Source organism: Nicotiana attenuata, unplaced genomic scaffold (genome assembly GCF_001879085.1).
Source record: "Nicotiana attenuata strain UT unplaced genomic scaffold, NIATTr2, whole genome shotgun sequence".
NCBI lineage: Eukaryota > Viridiplantae > Streptophyta > Magnoliopsida > Solanales > Solanaceae > Nicotiana > Nicotiana attenuata.
The window spans coordinates 40,385-61,437 of NW_017672990.1; the positions used below are offsets into that span (position 1 = coordinate 40,385).

Genomic DNA, 21,053 nt, shown 5'->3' on the forward strand with positions numbered 1-21,053 from the left:
TTCCGATGGGATCAACGAGCAGCGTTATCGGGAGCTATATTGTTATTTTCACCGTGATGACCAGACCCATTGTCAACAGGTAGGGGGTGCTAATTGTGAGTTTTGACATTTTGAGCTTTAACCTGGAATTAGAGACACTTCAAAGATCAAGTGTAAAGTAGTGTGTGTTATGAAAATTTGTATCAAATAGCCACTATTATCCTTAGCCCAATGGTGGGCGCCAAACTGTTTACCCTCAAAATAGATAACAATTGAATTTGTTAGTGGTTTTAAGGTAATATGGATTAAATTGACACAAAGCGATAAATTAAATTGCAATTGAAATTAAATATGATAAATAAAATTCAAACCACACGAATTGAACAGTTACAGCCTTGGGATGTGAGCAACTCTTGAACAGAATGCACTTTGATTAGTGCCAAGATACAGTTGAATAAGAGCTTAAAGACAAAGTAACAATATATTGCTTCTAAATGTGTGTTATATCCTGTTTTACAAGTAATTAGACCTCTTTATATAGTAGGGGAGTCCTACTTTAGGCACAATCCAATAAAAGGTAAAAATCTTTTGATTCGCTGATTTGCCGGTTTCTTATTGACACGTGCTGAAATTCACGCCGTAATATCTGACCGGTCACGGATATTTCAGCCTTCTGTTATTTCGGTCTTCCGTTGGTTACGCTGACAACGTTTTCTCGAGCTCGTTCGGGGTCAACGTCTATTACGGGATCATAGATTCAATGTTCTTGAGGACAGACATTCTGATCTCGAGTTCTGGCCCGGTGGGATTTGGGGTCGATCATTAGTGCCTCACGTTCCGAGCCCGATCTATCATATCGTGGACGAGCCCGATTTCTACCGTATACACTATCACCTAATTGTACAAAAATTTTTTACACCTTAGTGCACAATGCTTAAACTCTAATTTCATAGGGATCAAAAGGAGGTAAACCTTTTAATCAAACTAATATGGAAGATTTATTTCAATAAATAAAAAAAAAGGTGAAAACAATTGAGCACCCGATCCTAAACAGTCTATCAAGAAAAGTAGAGAGGAAAAAAAAATCAAAGTAAGGACAAAATGATGGAATAAGAGTTAGTAAAGACTAGGACAAGGAGTCGTATATTTAAACGACTCTCGATAAAATAACACTACTATAATAAGCAAAGACATTTCTAAATTACCTAAATTATGCTGTTTCTGTCAGACTTCTATTTCCCGCAAAAAGCTGATCCATTGACATGAAGCTGAAGATCTCAGACTAAAGTTCGCCGACAAGATTTCTGCTTTCATCTTTGTCTGAGATCTTTGCAGGTTCGTTCTTCTTCCGATTTTTATGTCAATGTTGATGTTTTTACATTTTGTGTATATAGAGATGCTAATTCAGCGGTTTTATTCACTAAATTCTTCATTTAGATCACTGTGTTACTTTATTTCTTCGGTTTCTTTTTTTTTTCTTAAAAAACTTTTCATTAGCACTTTTTGGTGCACAGAAGATTTTAGTTTTTTTGTTAGCTCGTGCTAGTTCTAGGGTTTTGTGTTGGACAGATGCTAATTGTATTGTTGACTTGTCTGATTTCTCTGAATCGAAGAATTGGTTCCTCCATTAGTAAAGTTTGGTATCTGCTCGGTGAAATTGTTAAATTGCCAGAGTTATTAGCTCGACCATTTAACAACCCCAGGAAAACTTAGCTTTAACCCGATACTACTTGGGGTAGGCATATGAATCCTCAATATTGATTCTGCTCCCTATGAACCTGTTTCTTACAATGCTTACTAATAACTGTTTCGGGTTCCGTCAGTAGGGGACTTTCACAAATCGGATCTTTCAATACCACCCCAAATGAAAAAACAAATAAGAAAGAGTTGGCAAGATAGTTGAGAAGGGTAGAGGGGCGGGCCCATTATTCCCGAGTTTCGAAGGCTGCAGTTCGTGCTAGGGGTTTGCCCCGGACCAATTTCTCGGTCATCAAAAAGAAAGAAAAGAAAGAGTTGGGAAGATACCTGTGAGGGTGAACTATAAGCTTTAAAAATTCTGATACTTAGTGTGTTGTCATCCTGTCACTTTCATTTGTTGATACATGATGATATTTCTGCCCCTTTTTGTGTTGTTTTATTGTGGAAATAATCTTGAATTTCTTTGTTTTTAATGCAGATTTCTTGCTGTAAGTTTCACTATCCATCAGAATTGAGGGACTGTTTGCAGTATATTAAGCTACAGCAATCAATTTTGAGGGCAAATGGTCATGCTTACTGGTTCTAATGAAATTCTGGGATTCTTTCTGTCTTGAAAAAAATAAATTTATTTGCCATGGGCGTAAGTTACTTGTCAATTTCAGCATTCTGCACTGCTCTGAGCTATGTTGGACTCCAGTGTTGGATGGGAATTTCAGTTCAGAAACTAAAATCAGATGGGTTCATTGGGGAGAGTATTATCAACTTTGGGAATGAAAGCCGTGCATTAGAGACTCTTTTAGGTTCACAGACCACAATTGCTTTGGGAGCCAATTTTGCAGTTAACATATTTATCCTACTGGTTTTGTGTCTTAAGGTAATTGTCCTTTGCACATTGAGCTTAATGGTGATGACAGATATTGTTACCATGGGCTGGGAAATATCAAACAGAGCATTTACTTCTTGCTTTTAAAAAGCTCGGAGTAAATCAGGAAATAGTACTCATTCTATTATAATGTGCTCGGCCTTCTATTCAGTATACCTGTGGATAATTTTTAGTTGTTGTTTGCCCTTTGACAAATGCACAAAATTTATTATTTGTACATGAGGGACATGGTTATGGAATCATATTGAAGGAAAGAAGACCATATTAGTGTTTGTTCTAGCTTATAATTTAGTTTTATCTAACACCTTTGAAAAGGGGGAATCGCACTTACAGCCAAGTAGACTTCATTCATCCTTGGATAAGTGACATGGTTACATGTAAGGCCTACCAGGTTATACCAGATAAGCCCTAACCATTAGTCGATACTAAAAGGCTCAAACCGAGTAATATTCATGGACAAGCTTTTGAAGGAGGAAGCCTGTGGGAGTAAATGAAAAGTTGCATTAAAAAGGTAGAAAATGAAGTTCGTGTCTAAACGACTAAGACCTCAACCACAAGAATCATGGTGGTGGAGTAAGGAGGTGCAAAGAGCTAAATCAAAAAGAGAGTGGTGTAAGAAGTTACCAACAATCATCATAAAAAAGAAAAGAAAAGAAGAAGTTACCAACAACAGTAGATGGAGAAGCCTTTGAAAGCTATAAGAGAACGAAAAAAGAATCTTAACCTCAAGCTTCATTAATAACCACGCTCTTTTTCTTTTCCTGTTCAAGAGAAAGAATGTGATTATGAAGCTTGAGAGTTGAGGTAAAGCCTTCGATAGATCACTTCTACCAAAAGTAATGGAGGTGGGAAGGAAATAAAGTAATATATAAACTAGCACCAGTGAGAGAGTGGAGGGATAGACTCAACTGTAGATGAATCCTAAATAATTCTGAGAGGAAATAGTGTGATCAAATAGGAGAGCTGAAAATCCTACTTTGATCAATTTCTCAGCACAAATCACGAGGACAAATTTTCAGATTTTCGTGCATATGTGATAGAGAGAAACCTTAATATAGACTCAACTATAGATGATTCCTAAATAATTCTGAGAGGAAATAGCGTGATCAAATAGGAGAGATGAAAATCCTTCTTCGATCAATTTCTCAGCACAAATCACAAGGACAAATTTTCAGATTTTCGTGCATATGTGATAGAGAGAAACCTTATTTGCACTCTTAGAAGTAGGTCTACTGAAGTAAAGGAGGCAAAATTAGCTGAGTTAGAACGTGTTTATTGATGATAAGTACCAAGAAGGTACTACAACAGTACAGAAGAAAAGGACACCCTTTCAGCTTTACTGAATGGCTATCAAATCTTTTAATTTCTTCTTTATTGGACATCTATACATGTAATGGCTTTGTCTCTTAATATTGGTGTGAACATTCGAAATAGGACCTTCTAGTCTTCTAGTGGAAGTTCATGGGAAAAATAGGTATCTCTTCGTGCACCTGAATCCTTTTCAAATTTGTATATGCCTTTTACAGCACAAGTTTTTTTCACGACTTTTAAGGTATTAGCTATAAATTTAATTGGGTCGTCTTTCTCAGATAGATTTGGTTATCGACAATCTTTGTGCTTTCTGCAGACAATATTCTTTGGAGATTTGCACTCGCCAGAAATACGAAAGCTGGTTGAGCGCCTCATCAATTATGTTATTTCCAAGGTAAATATCTGATATCTTAGTTATATAAATAGTAGGTGGTGTGTAGAACCTTGATGAACTGTCACTTTCTTTTCTTTCCCTGTTGAAGGACTATCATTATGGCTCAAAACTCTATACTCGGGGACTGATAAGGAGATTTATGCAACATATAGTGTTGACATCGTCTCATTTGATTTTACTTTTTAAGAACTTTTTATGGCCCCTTTAAATGGCATGCAAAATATTATGTCATTACATTGATTTGTATGATTAAGTAAGCTGATGTGTGATAGTTACTTCTTCTCCCTTCTTTCTTGGAGCAATGCTGAGCCAATTGAGTATGAGCCCCTGATGCAAAGAAATTAAAAAGAATTAGGAAGGGAGAGGGACAAAGGGCTCTCTTTTAAAACTAGCTCTATTCCAATTTGTTGATAACTTGTCGGAAGAAGTGTGCTTTAGCCTTGTTAAGATTATTAGCTCCTCTCAGTCCTTGCTATGGAAGATCTCAATAGTTGATCCACTGGGTTCTTGTCAATGAATTGAACTGAAGATGGTGATAGAAGTGAGCTTCAGCCTGGTTCAGGTTGTTAGCACCTAAGTTGCTCCGACATGGCAGTTTAGGTGCTGCACCCGTATCGACACGACACTAGTATGGGTGTGGGTATGGGATCCGTACTGGATCTATTCAAACAATTTTAGTACTTTGACCATGACGGACAGGAAAATACGAGACGAGATATAATTTGATTCCCGAAATCAGAACCAAAACTAGGTAAATTGAAGAAAATAGCATAACTTGTCTAGGAAATCAATCCTTTACTTATCTATAACTTGAGAAAGAAATCTACACTTTACACGTTATACGTAAGTCCACAAAATTTCTCATAATTTAGAGATATTTTATATTTTTATTCTTTGAATTATTTTTAGCCGGATCCTCGCACCCGTATCTATACTAGGATCCATATCCCCGAATCTTTTACATCTCGAAGGATCCGATCTCTAGATTCGCACCTCTTACGGACACCCGAACCCATGCCCGAGCAACTTAGGTTAACACCTCTCAGTCCTTGCTATGCAAGACCCCTGTAGTTGATCCCAGGTTCTTCTTGTCAATGAATTGAACTAAAGATAGTGCACTGTAAAAATTGTATAGCTTCAAGATATATATGCCCGAGGAAAGAAGGGAGAACCGGCATGCAATTATTTTGTTGGACTTGGACTTGCAATCTTTAACAATTTTTTTTTAATATCATGGAGTCTTCTAAGTTCAGGAGTTGAAGATCTCAATTTCTTCTGATGATTTTAGCTTTCTCTGATTTCTTTTTATTTTATACTGGAAACTTTTGATGTGTTAGGATAATTATTCAATCCATGCCTGGTTCCAATTTGAGATGTCTGCTTTTAATCATTCTTCAAATAAGCCTGGAATGTTGACAAAGGTTAGAGGGTATCCATCAATATCACTGTTGTCAGATTACTACATGTTGAAATCCAACAACATGATATCGAAGGAAGAAATTTCCCAAGTTCAAGAGTTTGATGTGTCTCTCTTATTAAGAAAGCTTAAGTTTGAAGATATATTCTGTTTTTTTTTTTTTTGATAAATGAAGTTCAATCTTTTAATTCAACATATAGTCTTTGAATTGTTTTAAACTGTTGTGTATTTGATTGTGTATGTCTTGTCATGGCGATTTTTCACTGATGAGCAACTGCGGAGTTCTGAATCACTTCTCTGCAATGAGCTAGAGCATTTCTAACTCAGTGCTTGAGACTTACAGATCCATGTTGACATTTGCTAGTTTAATAGTCATTACTACATTCATGTGGTCCTCTACGTGTAAACTTTATACTAATGAAATCAATGAAGTAATTATCGCATTCATGTTTTTCTCTAATAGTTATATTGGAAGTATTTTAGTATTTCTGTCCACTGATAACTATTTCCAGGGAACTTTTCTTCCATTGGTAGTTCCACCAACGCTGTATCAAGCAGGCCTATGGTCAACGTGGCTTGTTGTTCTTTGCTTTCTAAAGGTATCTACTGCTGCGTTCTCCAAGTTTGTGAATGTTGGGGTTTTGAGCGTCTCATCTTGGACAAAATCTAAATGTATGTTTGCCCAGATGTTTCAAGCTTTAGCTAGGGATCGACTTGAACGACTGAATGCCTCTCCTTCAGCTACTCCCTGGACATACTTCCGTGTGTATTCTGCCTTATTGCTGGTTTTCTCAGCCAACTTACTCTGGTAATTCCTAGACCTAAATCTGTTTATTGTTCATTATATAATGGCATAGGTCACCTTTTTTCTTTTAAGACCGTATTTAGTTTTTAGGATATAGAAGGTATTGTATGTGTATTGTCTTTGCTGCTGATGGGTGTCGACACGTTATGATTCTGGTGTAGCTATAGTAGCCATCCAGGATTCGTTCACACAAAACATGGTCTTTGACTAGAGAAACAACAACAACAACCCAGTAAAATCGCACAAGTGGGGGCTGGGGAGGGTAGTGTGTACGCATACCTTACCCTCGGCTCAAGAAGACGAAAAAAGAGTAGATCAATAAAAATAACAGAAGCCAGAAAGATAATACCAGCAATGTAGGAACCAGAAAGTAGAAAGACAAGCAATAACTGATTTGGAAGACAAAATTGCCCACAAAAGTTACCTGCTACTCATGGACAGCTATAGGGGGAGCTTGTCTCACACAAGATAACCTCTGTAGAAGGAGTTTCCAACTAGCTAATAGATGCTACATGTGCCAACAAAACTCAGAGTCTACTAACCATCTCCTTCTTCACTGCCCAGTAGCCACTTCCATGTGGTCTATGTTTTTTCCCATTATGGGAATAAGCTGGACACTACCTCAGGGCAGTAAGGAAGCAGTTGAAGGGTGGAACAAGTGGAAAGTTGACAGAGCCATCAGGAAAATCTGGAAGATGATCCCTCCTTGCATCTTTTGGGTTCTTTGGACAGAGAGGAATCTCAGATGTTTTGATGGAGTTGCAACTCCTCATTTTTTGAAAGCTAAAGGTCTAGTGTACCTTTTTAGTTGGAGCAACCTAACCCCTGTTAATAATGTTGCCTCCTATCTAGATTTTATCAGTTCACTTACTTTGACTTAGGCCATATTTTTGTTCTTTTGTTTTTTATGTTAGCTCTCTGGCTGGAATTGAAACACATTGTAATGGAGCTAACAATGGCCTATTTTGTATTTCTGCATCTTCTGGATGCCATAAATGAATCATCTTACTTCATCAAAAAAGGAAAAGAAAAAAGACAAGCAATAACAATAAACAGTAACAATGGCACAGTACTACGAACACGAGGAAGTAGTATGGACACTGTTAGTTTGATAGTTAAATAGTAGTAAATAACCCTAATCCCATATGTATTAGGAGTAGGACATGTATTATATATATAGGGCTCATTGTATCATTGTCATTATTAATCAAGAATATTTTCTCCCGTGCTTTCTCACATGGTATTAGAGCTTTGGTGAGAATAGATCGCTGTGCGTCATTCCAGCGACATCCGGGAAGAAAGAACTCAGTCACCGTGAGATTTTCCGGTGACCTAAGTGACTATTTGCGTCAAAGTCACTAATTATCAGTGTTGTGCAAAATCCAACACCACCAAAAGGTCCCCAAGAGATAGGCGACCAAACCCTAGAAAAACCACCTGAAAACACTCACCCACGCGCCTGCCGGAGTTCTGCCGCCGGCGGTGCGTTTGTCCCGCGCGTGAGGGCTGTTCCGGCCAGAATTTCAAAAAGTTTCTTTTGGACAGTGTAATCGCCTTGCTTTTCCGAGCCTACCCATCAAGTTTACATCAGATTCCGACGACTTTTTTATTTTCCGGCGAGCTACAGTGTTTCTGGTGAACAGTAACAGTGAAACAGTGATTTCCAAACAATTTTCTGACCTTTTTTTTTCTTGATTTGCACCGGGTGTCCGAGTCTCTAAGAGCCCCGACTAATCCCGGGGGTGCACAGGCCCTCGGCAAGGAGTTTACTGCAAGTGCACCACGGTTAATTCAGGTTTTACCCAGTTCGATGGCCCTCAGAAATTGTTTGCACCCAGTGGGTTTCGAACTTGAGACCTTGAAAGGGAGCAAACCCCAAGGCTCAAGTCTATTACCACCAGGCCAACCCCTGAGAGTTGAACATTATAATGTCATTCTTATTAGAAGCCTTAGACTCACAATTCGTTGGATCGAATGCATTAAATCCAATCCAGATGGTTTCTTTACCGGATTATATTGAGTTCCTTCAGTACAAAGCACGTAAACAGACATCTTCAGGATTAGCCTCCGTTGTTCCAACAAATAGTAGCATGACTGGTGTCTCCCAATCTTCACCTTCTGAGTCTTGGGTCATTGATTCAGGTGCATCTGATCGTATTTCTGGTAACAAATCTCTTTTCACTAGTATCTCATATTCTCAATCTCTTCCAACAGTCACAATGGCCAATGGGTCTCAAGCCATGGCAACTGCAATAGGTCAAGCAAGTCCACTTCCTTCCTTACCTTTAGACTCAGTTCTTTATGTTCCTGGTAGTCCTTTTAATCTCATAGCCGTTAGTCGCTTAGCCAAATCACTTAAATCTGCTGTTTTATTTCTTGATGACCTTGTTTTTATACAGGAACGCAGTACAGAGCGGATCATTGGTACCGGACGTGAATCAGATGGACTTTATTACCTTATCCTTGCAAAATCACATGGACTCGCATCTTGTCTTCCTCCAATAACTTCTCCCGTTACTGATTCACCAGATTTATTACATAAACGGTTAGGACATCCCAGTTTTTCAAAACTTCAGAAAATGGTACCTGGCTTATCTCACTTGTCCACTCTAGAGTGAGTCGTGTCAGCTTGGTAAGCATACCCGCTCTCATTTCCCGCGGCGTCTTGACAATCGAGCAGAGTCACCTTTTACTTTAGTCCATTCAGATGTTTGGGGTCCTAGTCGGGTTAGCTCTACCTTAGGATTCCGCTACTTTGTCAGTTTCATTGATGATTATTCTAGATGCACTTGGATATTTTTGATGAAAAATCGATCTGAGTTGTTTTCTATTTTCCAGACCTTCCATGCTGAAATTCAAAATCAATTTGGGGTTTCTATCCGCACATTTCGTAGTGATAATGCCCTAGAGTATTTGTCTTCCCCATTTCAGCAGTTTATGAACTCCCATGGGATTATTCATCAAACATCTTGTCCGTACACATCCCAACAAAATGGGGTAGCTGAAAGAAAGAATAGACATCTTATTGAAACTGCTCGTACCCTACTTATACAATCTCATGTTCCGCTGCGTTTTTGGGGGGATGCAGTTCTTACATCTTGTTATCTTATTAATCGTATCCCATCTTCAGCTATCCAAAATCAAGTTCCATTCTCTGTCCTGTTTCCCACTTACCTTTGTTCTCTCTTCCACCCCGTGTCTTTGGGAGTACGTGCTTTGTTCATGACCTTACTCCAGGAAAAGATAAGTTAGCTCCTCGTGCTCTTAAGTGCATATCTCTGGGTTACTCAAGAACGCAAAAGGGATATCGATGTTATTTTTCTGACCTTTAGCGATTTCTTATGTCTGCTGATGTTACCTTCTTTGAAACCCAATCATACTTCACAGGTCCAGTTAATCACTTAGATATTTCTGAGGTGCTACCCGTTCCTTCTTTTGGAGATTCAGTCCCTATCTCCCATTCATCTTCCTCCATAGCTCCACCGCCTACAGTTCCAGTTGCAGCTCCACCACCTATAGCTCCAGTTCCACCAACTATAGCTCCAGTACCGCCACCTAGTCCAGTTCCACCAACTATAGCTCCAGTGCCACCACCTAGTCCAGTTCAACCTTCTACAGCTCCACCACTCCTGACTTATCATCGTCGTCCGCCCCCAGCATCAAGCCCAGCTGATTCACGTCCTGCACCCGACCCTGCTAATACTGCGGACTTGTCTCCTCTTAATCAACCGATTGCACTACGAAAAGGTATACGGTCCACACTTAATCCTAATCCTCGTTATGTCGGTTTAAGTTACCATCGTCTCTCATCATCCCACTGTGCATTTGTGTCATCTTTGTCCTCTGTTTCCATCCCCAAGTCTACAGGTGAAGCACTGTCTCATCCCGGATGGCGACAGGCTATGATTGACGAGATGTCTGCTTTACATACGAGTGGTACTTGGGAGCTTGTTCCTCTTCCTTCGGGTAAATCGACTGTTGGTTGTCGTTGGGTGTATGCAGTCAAGGTTGGTCCAGATTGCCAGGTTGATCGACTTAAGGCTCGTCTTGTTGCCAAAGGATATACTCAGATATTTGGACTCGATTACAGTGATACTTTCTCTCCCGTGGCTAAAATTGCATCAGTCCGCCTTTTTCTATCCATGGCTGCTGTTCGCCATTGGCCTCTCTATCAGTTGGACATTAAGAATGCTTTTCTTCACGATGACCTTGAGGACGAGGTTTATATGGAGCAACCACCTGGTTTGGTTGCTCACGAGGAGTTTAGTGGCCTTGTATGTCGGTTGAGCCGGTCCCTCTATGGTCTAAAGCAGTATCCTCGAGCCTGGTTTGGTAAGTTCAGCACAATTATTCAATTATTCAGGAGTTTGGCATGACTCATAGTGAAGCTGATTGCTCTGTATTTTATCGACATTCTGCTTCAAATCTCTGTATTTATCTAGTCGTTTATGTTGACGATATTGTTATTATCGGCAATGATCAGGATGGTATTAGTAAGTTGAAGCAACATCTCTTTCAGCACTTTCAGACTAAGGATCTGGGTAGATTAAAGTATTTTCTGGGTATTGAGGTCGCTCAGTCTAGCTCAGGTATTGTGATCTCACAACGGAAGTATGCCTTAGATATTCTTGAGGAGACAGGAATGATAGGTTGTAGACCTGTTGACACTCCGATGGATCCGAATTCTAAACTTTCGCCAGGACAGGGGGAGCCTCTTAGCGATTCTGCAAGATATATGCGGTTGGTTGGTAAATTAAATTACGTCACAGTGACTAGACCTGACATTTCCTTTCCTGTGAGTGTTGTGAGTCAGTTTATGGATTCTCCCTGTGATAGTCAATGGGATGCCGTTGTCATTCTTCGGTATATAAAATCAGCTCCAGGCAAAGGCTTATTGTATGAGGATCAAGGCCATGAGCAGATCGTTAGGATACTCAGATACTGATTGGGCAGGATTACCTTCTGATAGACGTTCTACGTCTGGATATTGTGTCTTAGTAGGAGGAAATTTGGTGTCTTGGAAGAGCAAGAAACAGGATGTGGTTGCTCGGTCTAGTGCAGAAGCAGAATATCGAGCAATGGCTATGGCCACATGTGAGCTAATTTGGATAAAACAGTTGCTCAAGGAGTTGAAATTTGGTGAGATTAGTCAGATGAGACTTGTGTATGATAATCAAGCTGCTCTTCATATTGCGTCAAATCCAGTGTTCCATGAGAGAACTAAACACATCGAGATTGACTGTCACTTTATTAGAGAAAAGATACTCTCGGGAGATATTGCTACAAAATTTGTGAAGTCGAATGATCAGCTTGCTGATATTTTCACCAAGTCCCTAACTGGTCCTCTTATTAGTTACATATGTAACAAGCTCGGTACATATGATTTATATGCACCAGCTTGAGGGGGAATGTTAGTTTGATAGTTAAATAGTAGTAAATAACCCTAATCCCATATGTATTAGGAGTAGGACATGTATTATATATATAGGGCTCATTGTATCATTGTCATTATTAATCAAGAATATTTTCTCCCTTGCTTTCTCACAGACACAACATGAACCAATAGCAATATAAGACAAAACGCTATCAGGCTAGCTCCACACCCAGTATGAAGTAGAAAAATGATCAATACCTCCTAACCTTAACCCTAATGCTCGACCTCCACACCTTCCTATCAAGGCCAAGTCCTCGGAAATCTGAAGCCGCGCCATGTCTTGCCTGATCACCTCTCCCCAATACTTCTTAGGCCGTCCTCTGCCTCTCCTTATACCCGACAAAGCCAGCGGCTCACACCTCCCTACCAGGGCATTCAGGCTCCTCCTCCGCACGTGCTCGAACCTTCTAAGCCTCGTTCCCGCATCTTGTCCTCCATGGGAGCCATGCCCACCTTCACCCGAATATCTTCATTCCTAATCTTATCCAGCCTAGTGTGCTGCACATCCATCTCAACATCCTCATTTCTGCTACTTTCATTTGCTAGATATGATAATTCTTGACTGGCCAACACTCAGCACCATACAACATGGCCGGTCTTTGACTAGAGAAAACATAAGAATATTCTTACCAGATTCATCCGCTCAGCTCCTCCTCAACCACCAGTATTGCCTCTATTAGGTCAAGGTCTGACCTTCAGTAGAGTCATTTCGTGATTGAAAGAACCTTTTCGAAAGTGATCCATTCTGAGTTGAATGATACCATATATTCAGCAGAGAGACTGCTACAAAGTGGAGAAAGGGAGAAGCAGCTTTAAGATGGCATAGAGACTGCTGCAAATCCGAGAATGAGAATGAAAAGAAGAGCGCCAGAAGAGGGAAAACCACATTGGAGAGCTTGTCTGATTCAATGTGCTAACACAATTGCAATACCAAAGGCTCACATAAGGCACGTTTAAGGCCTGAACTTAGGTGCAGAACAGGCTGAGTGCTTCCCCTCGCTTAACTGGCGCTTCGGTGCAGCCACCAAGGTGCTAAGGCATTAAGCTATCACCAACGGAGAGTAGCCCTGAAGAAGTGACACTAAACAATAAATATTTCTCTTATTTGTAAAAGTTTTAATTTGTTTTTTTTTAAATTTCTCTTATTTGCCTTAGAGCTCTAATGGAGCTCAGCATTTTTTGCCACTTTTTACCTTTGATAACACTGCACAATGGGAAAGATTTAGTTGTATGATTGTTGAAGGGAACTCATCTTTATGATTTACCTTCTTGCTTAGATCATTGCTTTGGTAACATGAATAATGTTGTGCAGGTAAAAATGGAAACAGTAAAGGCAGGTCAGCATCTAGACTTAAGCCTCTTAGTGGGATACCTATTGTGACACCAAGCCCTCAATAAGGCTGGACTTCCCTACACTCTGGCTCCTGAAATCCATTTTCAATCCATTTCCCTCAGCTCTCTGCTTCCATTTTCGAAACCTTCATTCCTTGGTGGAGGCCTGGAATTGGTGATTTGCATCTTTGTGCATTTCTCCGAAGCCCTTTCTATTCTTTTTAGAGCTTGGAGTATGTATTCTAAAATTTAGGTATGTCTGAAAGAATGATCGAACAATAAGAGACCGTGGTCCATAAGGGTCCCTTTTAGAAATCATGAGTGGTATTTCTTAAACAATGTTGATGTTTGAGTATTCGACTCTCTATACTGGAACCAGATCTTCAGTTTCTTTCCTTGGGTGACATATAAAGTGCTTTAAGTACACCATCTGGTCTTTTTTTACGACTTTTCTAACTACACTTTTCTTTGTTCTCTTCCAGGATGAGGGGGTGCCTGGTTGTATATAGAACAACAAGTTCATCCCTGTTTTTGTTATTGTTCTTTGAGCCTCTTAGCATTGCATTTGAGACACTTCAGGTACTGTACATAAGAAGGTTATATCTTCTACTTCTCTTAGATACGCAATGCATTTTTGATTTTTTTTTTGGTGACCCTCTCAAAGCATGTTAACAATTGCATTTTGTATGCAAATCCTTCTCTATAGGCTATTCTTGTTCATGGATTCCAGTTGCTCGACATATATATCCACGACTCGGCAAATGATATTTCAAATAGCCGAATATCCAAGCTCTTTGACATATCTGCTGCAGGTAATTTATATGCTGGTAACTTTTGCTGTAGGTGGTCTTGTTGATTGATTAATGAGCTTCTGTGATTTATTTTAGATGCACCGCGCCGTACTGTAGTGGATTTTTATTCAATGTTCTGCATTTGAGATTTTGTTTGATTTATCGACCCTCTTTTGAAATGTTTTCTCCTTTCTCTCTCTCTCTCTCTCTCTCTCTCTCTCTCTCTCACACACACACACACACACACACACACACACACGCATGAGTTTGATCCTCTTTGTTTTCCCTGCCTTACTCTTTTTGTTCGATTTATCGACCCTCTTTTGAAATGCTTTCTCCACACACCTCTCTCTCTCTCTCTCTCACACACACACATATTGTGATCCTTTTCTGAATGAGTTTGATCCTCTTTGTTTTCCCTGCCTTACTCTTTATCAGTACTAATGAGATATTCCACACATATGATTTTACAAAGTTCATTTACTTAAGAAGTTATCTTTCACTTGGAAGTTTTTCTAATCAAATGCACCCTACTCATAGCTAATGAAGGGTATATCCGTATATGTGCATTAGTGCTGAGCTAGTCTGAATGTATATCCAGTTGGAGGATGCAGAGAAAGTTTATTTTCTGCCTCTGTTCTGACTTCTGTGTGTTGTTTCATGTGAAGTCTGTGCTCTGAAGTTTTTTATCCGTCTTCCCCATACCCTGTTTATGCAGGAGTGATGTATCTAGGATATTAACTTGAGTAAGATATAATGATTCTTTTTATGTCTTCACCCATCTCCAGTCTCCTATCTCATTCCTGTAAACCTCCTACAGGCTCATTTGGGGAATGGAAAGGCATTCTTATTCGGAATATGGGTTTTCTCCTAGACATGATGACTCTGTTGATGGCTCTCGCTCATTATGTGCACATTTGGTGGCTCCATGGCATGGCATTTCACCTAGTGGATGCAGTTCTTTTCCTAAATATCCGTGTAAATATATATCTATATAAATTAATGTAATCTCATAATTTTTCAAATACCTCTGTTGCCCTCTTCTATCTAATGTTTAGTTTGTCCATGCAGTGTTACTAAAATTAGTTCATTTTGAGCAGGCTTTATTGAGTGCTATTGTAAAACGTGTCAAAGGGTTCATTAAACTGAGAATAGCATTGGGCACGCTCCATGGTGCACTTCCTGATGCAACTTTGGAAGAGCTACAGACTTATGATGATGAATGCGCTATTTGTAGGGTATCTCCCTCCCCCTCTTTATAGCTTCCTTGTTTTTATTCTATTTTTCACTTTGTTTCATTTTATTCTTTTTGCTCTGAATGTATAAGCCTCAATGTTGGATAACAACAGGAACCAATGGCAAAGGCGAAAAAACTATCTTGTAATCATCTTTTCCATCTTTCATGCTTGAGATCTTGGTATGGCCTGTATTTATTGCTTGAAATGTTTACCAGTTAGTGCAAATTGCAGTCTTATCAAGAAACTTCATGTACTTACATGGTAAATAATTACAGGTTAGATCAAGGCTTAACTGAAAACTATTCATGTCCCACTTGCCGGAAGCCGTTGTTTATAGGCAGAAGCGAGAATGAGGTAAATCCTCATACTGCAGATGTTCAGGGTGACGAGCTGCTTGCTCGTGAGATGAGTATGGGGCTTGATCGGCTGAATCTTCCTGGTCATGCACTTCCAAATGAAGTTTCCCGCAATCAAACGCACAACCCTCTTGAAAGCAGTGATTGGAGGTCTGTTTTCTTGTGTTATTGTTGGTAACTGCTTCTTACCCCATATGCCACTATTGGTGTTGGAGAAGAAATGAATTCATATAAAATATGTAAATGTGATAATATATATGTATGAAGGAGCCTTCAAAAATGTGAGAAGTAGGGTGGTCTTATAAAGGACTTTCCTATAGTTGTGTGACTAGTTCAAGGATTCGCTTTGAGCCCTTAATTGTTTACCTTAGTTATGGATGAGCTAGCTAGTAATATGCAAGCTGAGGTCCCATAGTGCATGCTATTTTGCTGATGAATTCACAGATTTTTTTTGATAAGGTATTATTTTATATATGGATGAGCAGCAACAAGGTTGTGCTGGAGCATCGATCCAATAACTAGCTTCTGTTAGTTATAACAGAGTATGTAAGGAGTTGAAAAAGTCAAACATGGCCTCAACATCTTGAGAGACATTACATTTGCCATATGGTCTCGAAAAAATAACAAACGAATACATTTGAAATTGAAACAAAGTACATTTTGTTGTTTGTCTTCATAAATTATGGAATTCGTCTCTTACCAGGTGGTCCACCAAATAGGTGCTAGGATGGCTTACCATAATCTTGTGAAGATACTTCTCAGTCCCGGACATTCCACTCTAGAGAAGTTCCAAAACAGTTCTAGGCATAGCCCATTTGAGTCCGAGAAGAGAGCAAGAAGCATGTCCAATAGCTGGACAGTGACGCAAAATAAGTGATTTTCATCCTCCTGATGCACTTCACAGAAAGGACATGCTGCATATGACTAATCCCCTTCTGGAAGTTGCACTGCGATGAGGCAAGCATTTCTTCCAACCAACCAAATGAAGCATTGGATTTCCAAGGATAAGATGTGCGTGTGTTATGGGTGTCCTGAGAAATGGAGTACCATGACTTGACAGAAAAAACTCTTCTTTTGTACCCTTCCAGCATAGGCAGTCTTGTTTGTTAGGACAGATGGAATTCCTTGTAGCAATAAGCAGACTCTATCCTATTCCCAATTATTACACTCCCTTCGAAAATCAAAATTCCACCCTTGGTTGGGTCCATAATCAGCAACAGGAGCTACCTAATTGGAAGCCAACGCAAAGAGGTCCGACTTACAAGAATTGTTGTTCGAGAGGGGTATGACCCATCCAAGCATCATGCCAAAAGCTTATCTTCCTTCCTTCTCCCAACTGAAAATAGGTGTTGCCTAGAAAGTCCTCCTAATGTGACCTGACATACAGAGAAGCCTTAAGACCTTATTTTTTTTGATAAGGTAAAGTATTAATAAAAAATGTACCAAGAAGGTACACAAGAGTACAAAACAGAGCAGACAGCACCGACAAAGAGCACTCCGTTACATCTTTCCCAACAAATCCAAAAACTACTGATCCATACCATACTATCTAATAAATACCTATTACACACAAAAAAAACAGATTATGCAGACATACATTTTTGAGACTAGAAATATTGTTCTTTTTATTCTCAAAACAAACACTATTTCTTTCTGCCCAAATGGTCCAGCTATCAATTAGACACCTAATATCTGAAGGCATAGCCCAAATGACACCACAAAGATTCAGAAAGAGCTCCCAGCATTGCTTAGCAACTTTGCAGTGAATAAAGAGAGGATTTACTGATTCCAAACTTTCTTCACATAGATAACACCTGTTGCTTAAGGAAAAGCCTCTTCTCTGGAGATTATCTTGAGTTAAACAAGCTTCTCCGATAGCAACCCATCCAAAACAAGCCACTTTGAGAGGTGCTTTGGTTCTCCATAGCATTTTCCATGGCCAATTCATCACATAATACTTAGTTGGGGGCTTTGTTATCCACTGATTGAACATTCCTACTTGGTTTCAATGACTTTTCTTCATAGTGCTTGATCCTCCTTTGTGAATCTCCATAATCATTTACGAGGAAGGCTGTCATTTTGAACTTGTAAGCTCTTACCCTGAGACCATCGCTTTCTGTTCAGTCACAACAACTTTCCAATTATCAAGGTTGAAGAAGTATTTGTTCTTTATTCCCTTGCCAAAGGAAATCCCTGCGGATTTTGTCTAACCTGTTGGCTACAGAATAAGGCAAGGGAAATAATGCCATGGTATAAGCCGGTAAGACATCCAAAACGCTGTTTACAAGTACCAGTCTGCCACCAGAATGCTTTGGACAGCTTCCTCTCGCATTTCTCCAGAATGCTGTTCTAGATGGCAGACTTGGTAGTTCACTTGTGTAATGGGAGACCCAAGTGGAAGGCAATCATCCTATGTTACAGCCAAGAATTTCAGCCAACTATGGAGATTGTGGACTTCATTAACCGGCCCCTGTGGGAGATTGTGAAGTAATTACAATCAACAGACGGTTACTAAAAAAGGCAGCAATATGGATATAAAATGGAGAGGTCAACTGAGATGGTTTGACCATGTACTACCTAGTCGTCCAAATGTGACAGTTCATAGGTGCATCACCATGATAATTGAAAGTTTTAAAGAGGGACAGGATAAAGCTAAAAGTACATGGAAGGAAGTTGTTTGAAGAGATCTACAAATTTTCAGAATCCATGAGGACTTCGTAAAAAACATAACAAAATGGAAAGCAAAATATCCATAGAATTGATACTAACTAGTTGACATTATGGCTTAGTTTGTATTGCTACATTTGCAGCAGGTCCGGTCATAGGTCTTTTTATTTTGATTATAAATTTGTATGTCGTCTTAGGATTAAGCGAGATTTAGAGACCTCTAGTTTGAGAACTCCTAATTTATTGAGTATTGGAATGAAAAGAGTGAAGATAGCAGAGTTTAGGGAATCCTTATAGCCGACTCAACTACTTTGTGATTGACACAGTTATTTTAAAGGTGATATGATGGCCACTTGTTTGTGCAAAAAGTGGAACATCTGTTGTTTATAACACAGTTTATCAGTGCTTGATAGATATTGTTTGTATTATTGCAGTTCTGGTGCATATTAATGATGCATCTGAAACTTTGCGTTGGAGGTCCTTGACAAATGCTGATCTGTATCATAGATTGAATTCTCTTACTAATGGGCGATTTTTTTTCTCATTCTCTTGATGCTCTGTTGCTTGTCAATTGTCATCTTTTGTAGTATCTTCTCATCACCTAAGAACAGAGAGAGGTCAATAATTTTGCTCTCCTTTCTGTTTACAGGGGTTCGGGAATTGATTCAGGTTGGTTGGGCTTAGATGATGCTGGACCATCTACAGGCATCAGATCAGGGGGACTGGGTCGAGTTCAGACAGTGATGAGGCATCTTGCAGCTGTTGGAGAAACATACGCACAAACTGCTCTAGAAGATGCTGCCTGGAACCTTTGGTCTATGCGTGCCTCCCAAGCTGGTACTTCCAGTTCAGCAATCCCTCCCGCAGGTAATGTGAGGCACGTCGGAGGTTCTGGAGGGTTGCACTTGAGGACACCCTCACGTGCCACAAACAACAATGTATCCAACATATATACAATGGTTGAAACTGTTAGAGAAGTGCTGCCACACATACCTGATGAAATTATTCTTGAGGTATGGTTGCATTTTTTTAGAGGTTCTCCCATGAAATATGAATGTGATTTATTGTTTTCTCCGGAACCATTTTACTGTTCTGTTAAGTCCAAAGATCAGTAGAAAGGGAATTGGCACCTGGAGGAGTGTGCATCTACTTGTAGAGTAAGTATTAATTATAAAAAGTGAGAGATGAAAAAGCGAAATGAATGGCTGGTGTTCTTGCAGATAAATGGTAGGGCAGGGGAAATGAAGAAATTCATAGTTATGTGATCTTTGTCCTTGTCATTCCCCTTGACATGGTATTACAGCCTCTGCCCCAATTTATGTGATACTTTTTCCTTTTTAGTCTATCCCAAAAAGATTGATTCCCTTCTATTTTTAGAAACAATTTAACTTTAAACTTTCCATTTTGCCCTTAATGAGCTGATGTATATTACTATATCCACAGAAATTTCTATGGCATGTTTTAGACCACAAGTTTCAAAAGTTTTTCTTTCTTTCTTAAATTCCGCGTCCAGCCTAACCACCTCACATAAATTGGGTGAGCGAGTATTATTTGAAGTCCCTTTAAATTAAGTAAAAGAGGGTGGTGAAAGTTATGTTATATAGTGCTAAATAGCAGTAAGTCCATATTTCAATGCCCATTATTTGGGTAGCTGGTGCAATATACGCGCAAAATAGCTATTACAGTACCACATTAACTGACCATCTTGTTGACATTCCTTGGAGAAATTTGCTTTGTGCTATTTCCCTTCCCCCATTCCCCGTTCCTCACTCTCCAACCTAAAAGGAAAAAGAAAAACTATAATATCTCGTAAATTAAATATCCATGCAACTCCTCTATCCTGAAGAGTGTAAATTGAAAAAAAGAGTGTAATTTGCATTGCTGCAATATCCTGCTGATTGGAAAATATTATTATACATATTTAACTAATAATTTCATGGACTAATAAGCCTATATTTGCTTCAACCATGAACAATTCATTATCTCTTTGACTTTACATTCCTGTGTTGGTGCTTCTTTCCAAATTGCAATTTAAAGTTGATAAATTTGATTGCAGGATTTACAACGAACTCACTCGGTGACTGTTACTGTGAATAATCTTCTGCACATGTGATTATACCTACCTTTTCGTTGTGATACAGTTATGGTATGTCTTTCACTGAGGCAGGTTAAAACTGAAGCTTTGGTTGAGTACAGGTCTGAGGTTTCCAAAGTGTCCTGGTGCCGAGCCTATTACTGCATTGTATCTGATATATATTAGTTTCACTTTTCTGTACATATAAATGACATAGGGAACCTGCTTTTACAGAAAAATGATAAAATAATTCCATTTTGCGAAATAAAAGAGGTTATTTTTTGGCGCAGATTGTAGATATTGCCATTTTACTTTGTGAAACAGCTGTACCAGTGTCTAACTGGGATTGAATAATATCTGGTCAAGCGAAGAGTTTCTTTTGCTTCGTAGTTGGTTGTGTCATGTTAAATTCGATTTGGGGATTTTCTTGGAAAAAAGGTGTCCAAGGAAAGCGATTCGGATGCTGGTTGAAGTGATTTTGTTTCGTTGTTTCATATCATTTGTACATTTATTAGTTTAAACTAGAAAAATGGTTCACAAGAATGAGGGTTTCTTTTTGTTTCTCGAGAATTTAATATCAGCGAATTAAATTCATAGAAATTTTCAATTAAGTGGTAGACTTTGTTTTACATAAAAAAGCTCAAAGAAAGCAATAAATCTGTATGTAAATATTT

The 21,053-nt window shown here is 39.1% G+C and overlaps 1 protein-coding gene across 1 annotated transcript; it reads left to right on the plus strand.

The window, feature by feature from the left end:
- The first annotated feature begins 1,121 nt into the window (after positions 1 to 1,121).
- LOC109215113 (E3 ubiquitin protein ligase RIN2-like) lies at positions 1,122 to 20,768 on the plus strand. Its single transcript, XM_019379133.1, has 13 exons — positions 1,122 to 1,314; positions 2,156 to 2,551; positions 4,188 to 4,265; positions 6,195 to 6,281; positions 6,369 to 6,490; positions 13,736 to 13,832; positions 13,960 to 14,065; positions 14,865 to 15,022; positions 15,145 to 15,282; positions 15,394 to 15,461; positions 15,558 to 15,788; positions 18,955 to 19,318; positions 20,362 to 20,768. Exons 2-13 carry the CDS (start codon positions 2,312 to 2,314, stop codon positions 20,416 to 20,418), a joined length of 1,746 nt encoding a protein of 581 aa, XP_019234678.1. The 5' UTR covers positions 1,122 to 1,314; positions 2,156 to 2,311; the 3' UTR covers positions 20,419 to 20,768.
- The last annotated feature ends 285 nt before the right edge of the window (positions 20,769 to 21,053 follow it).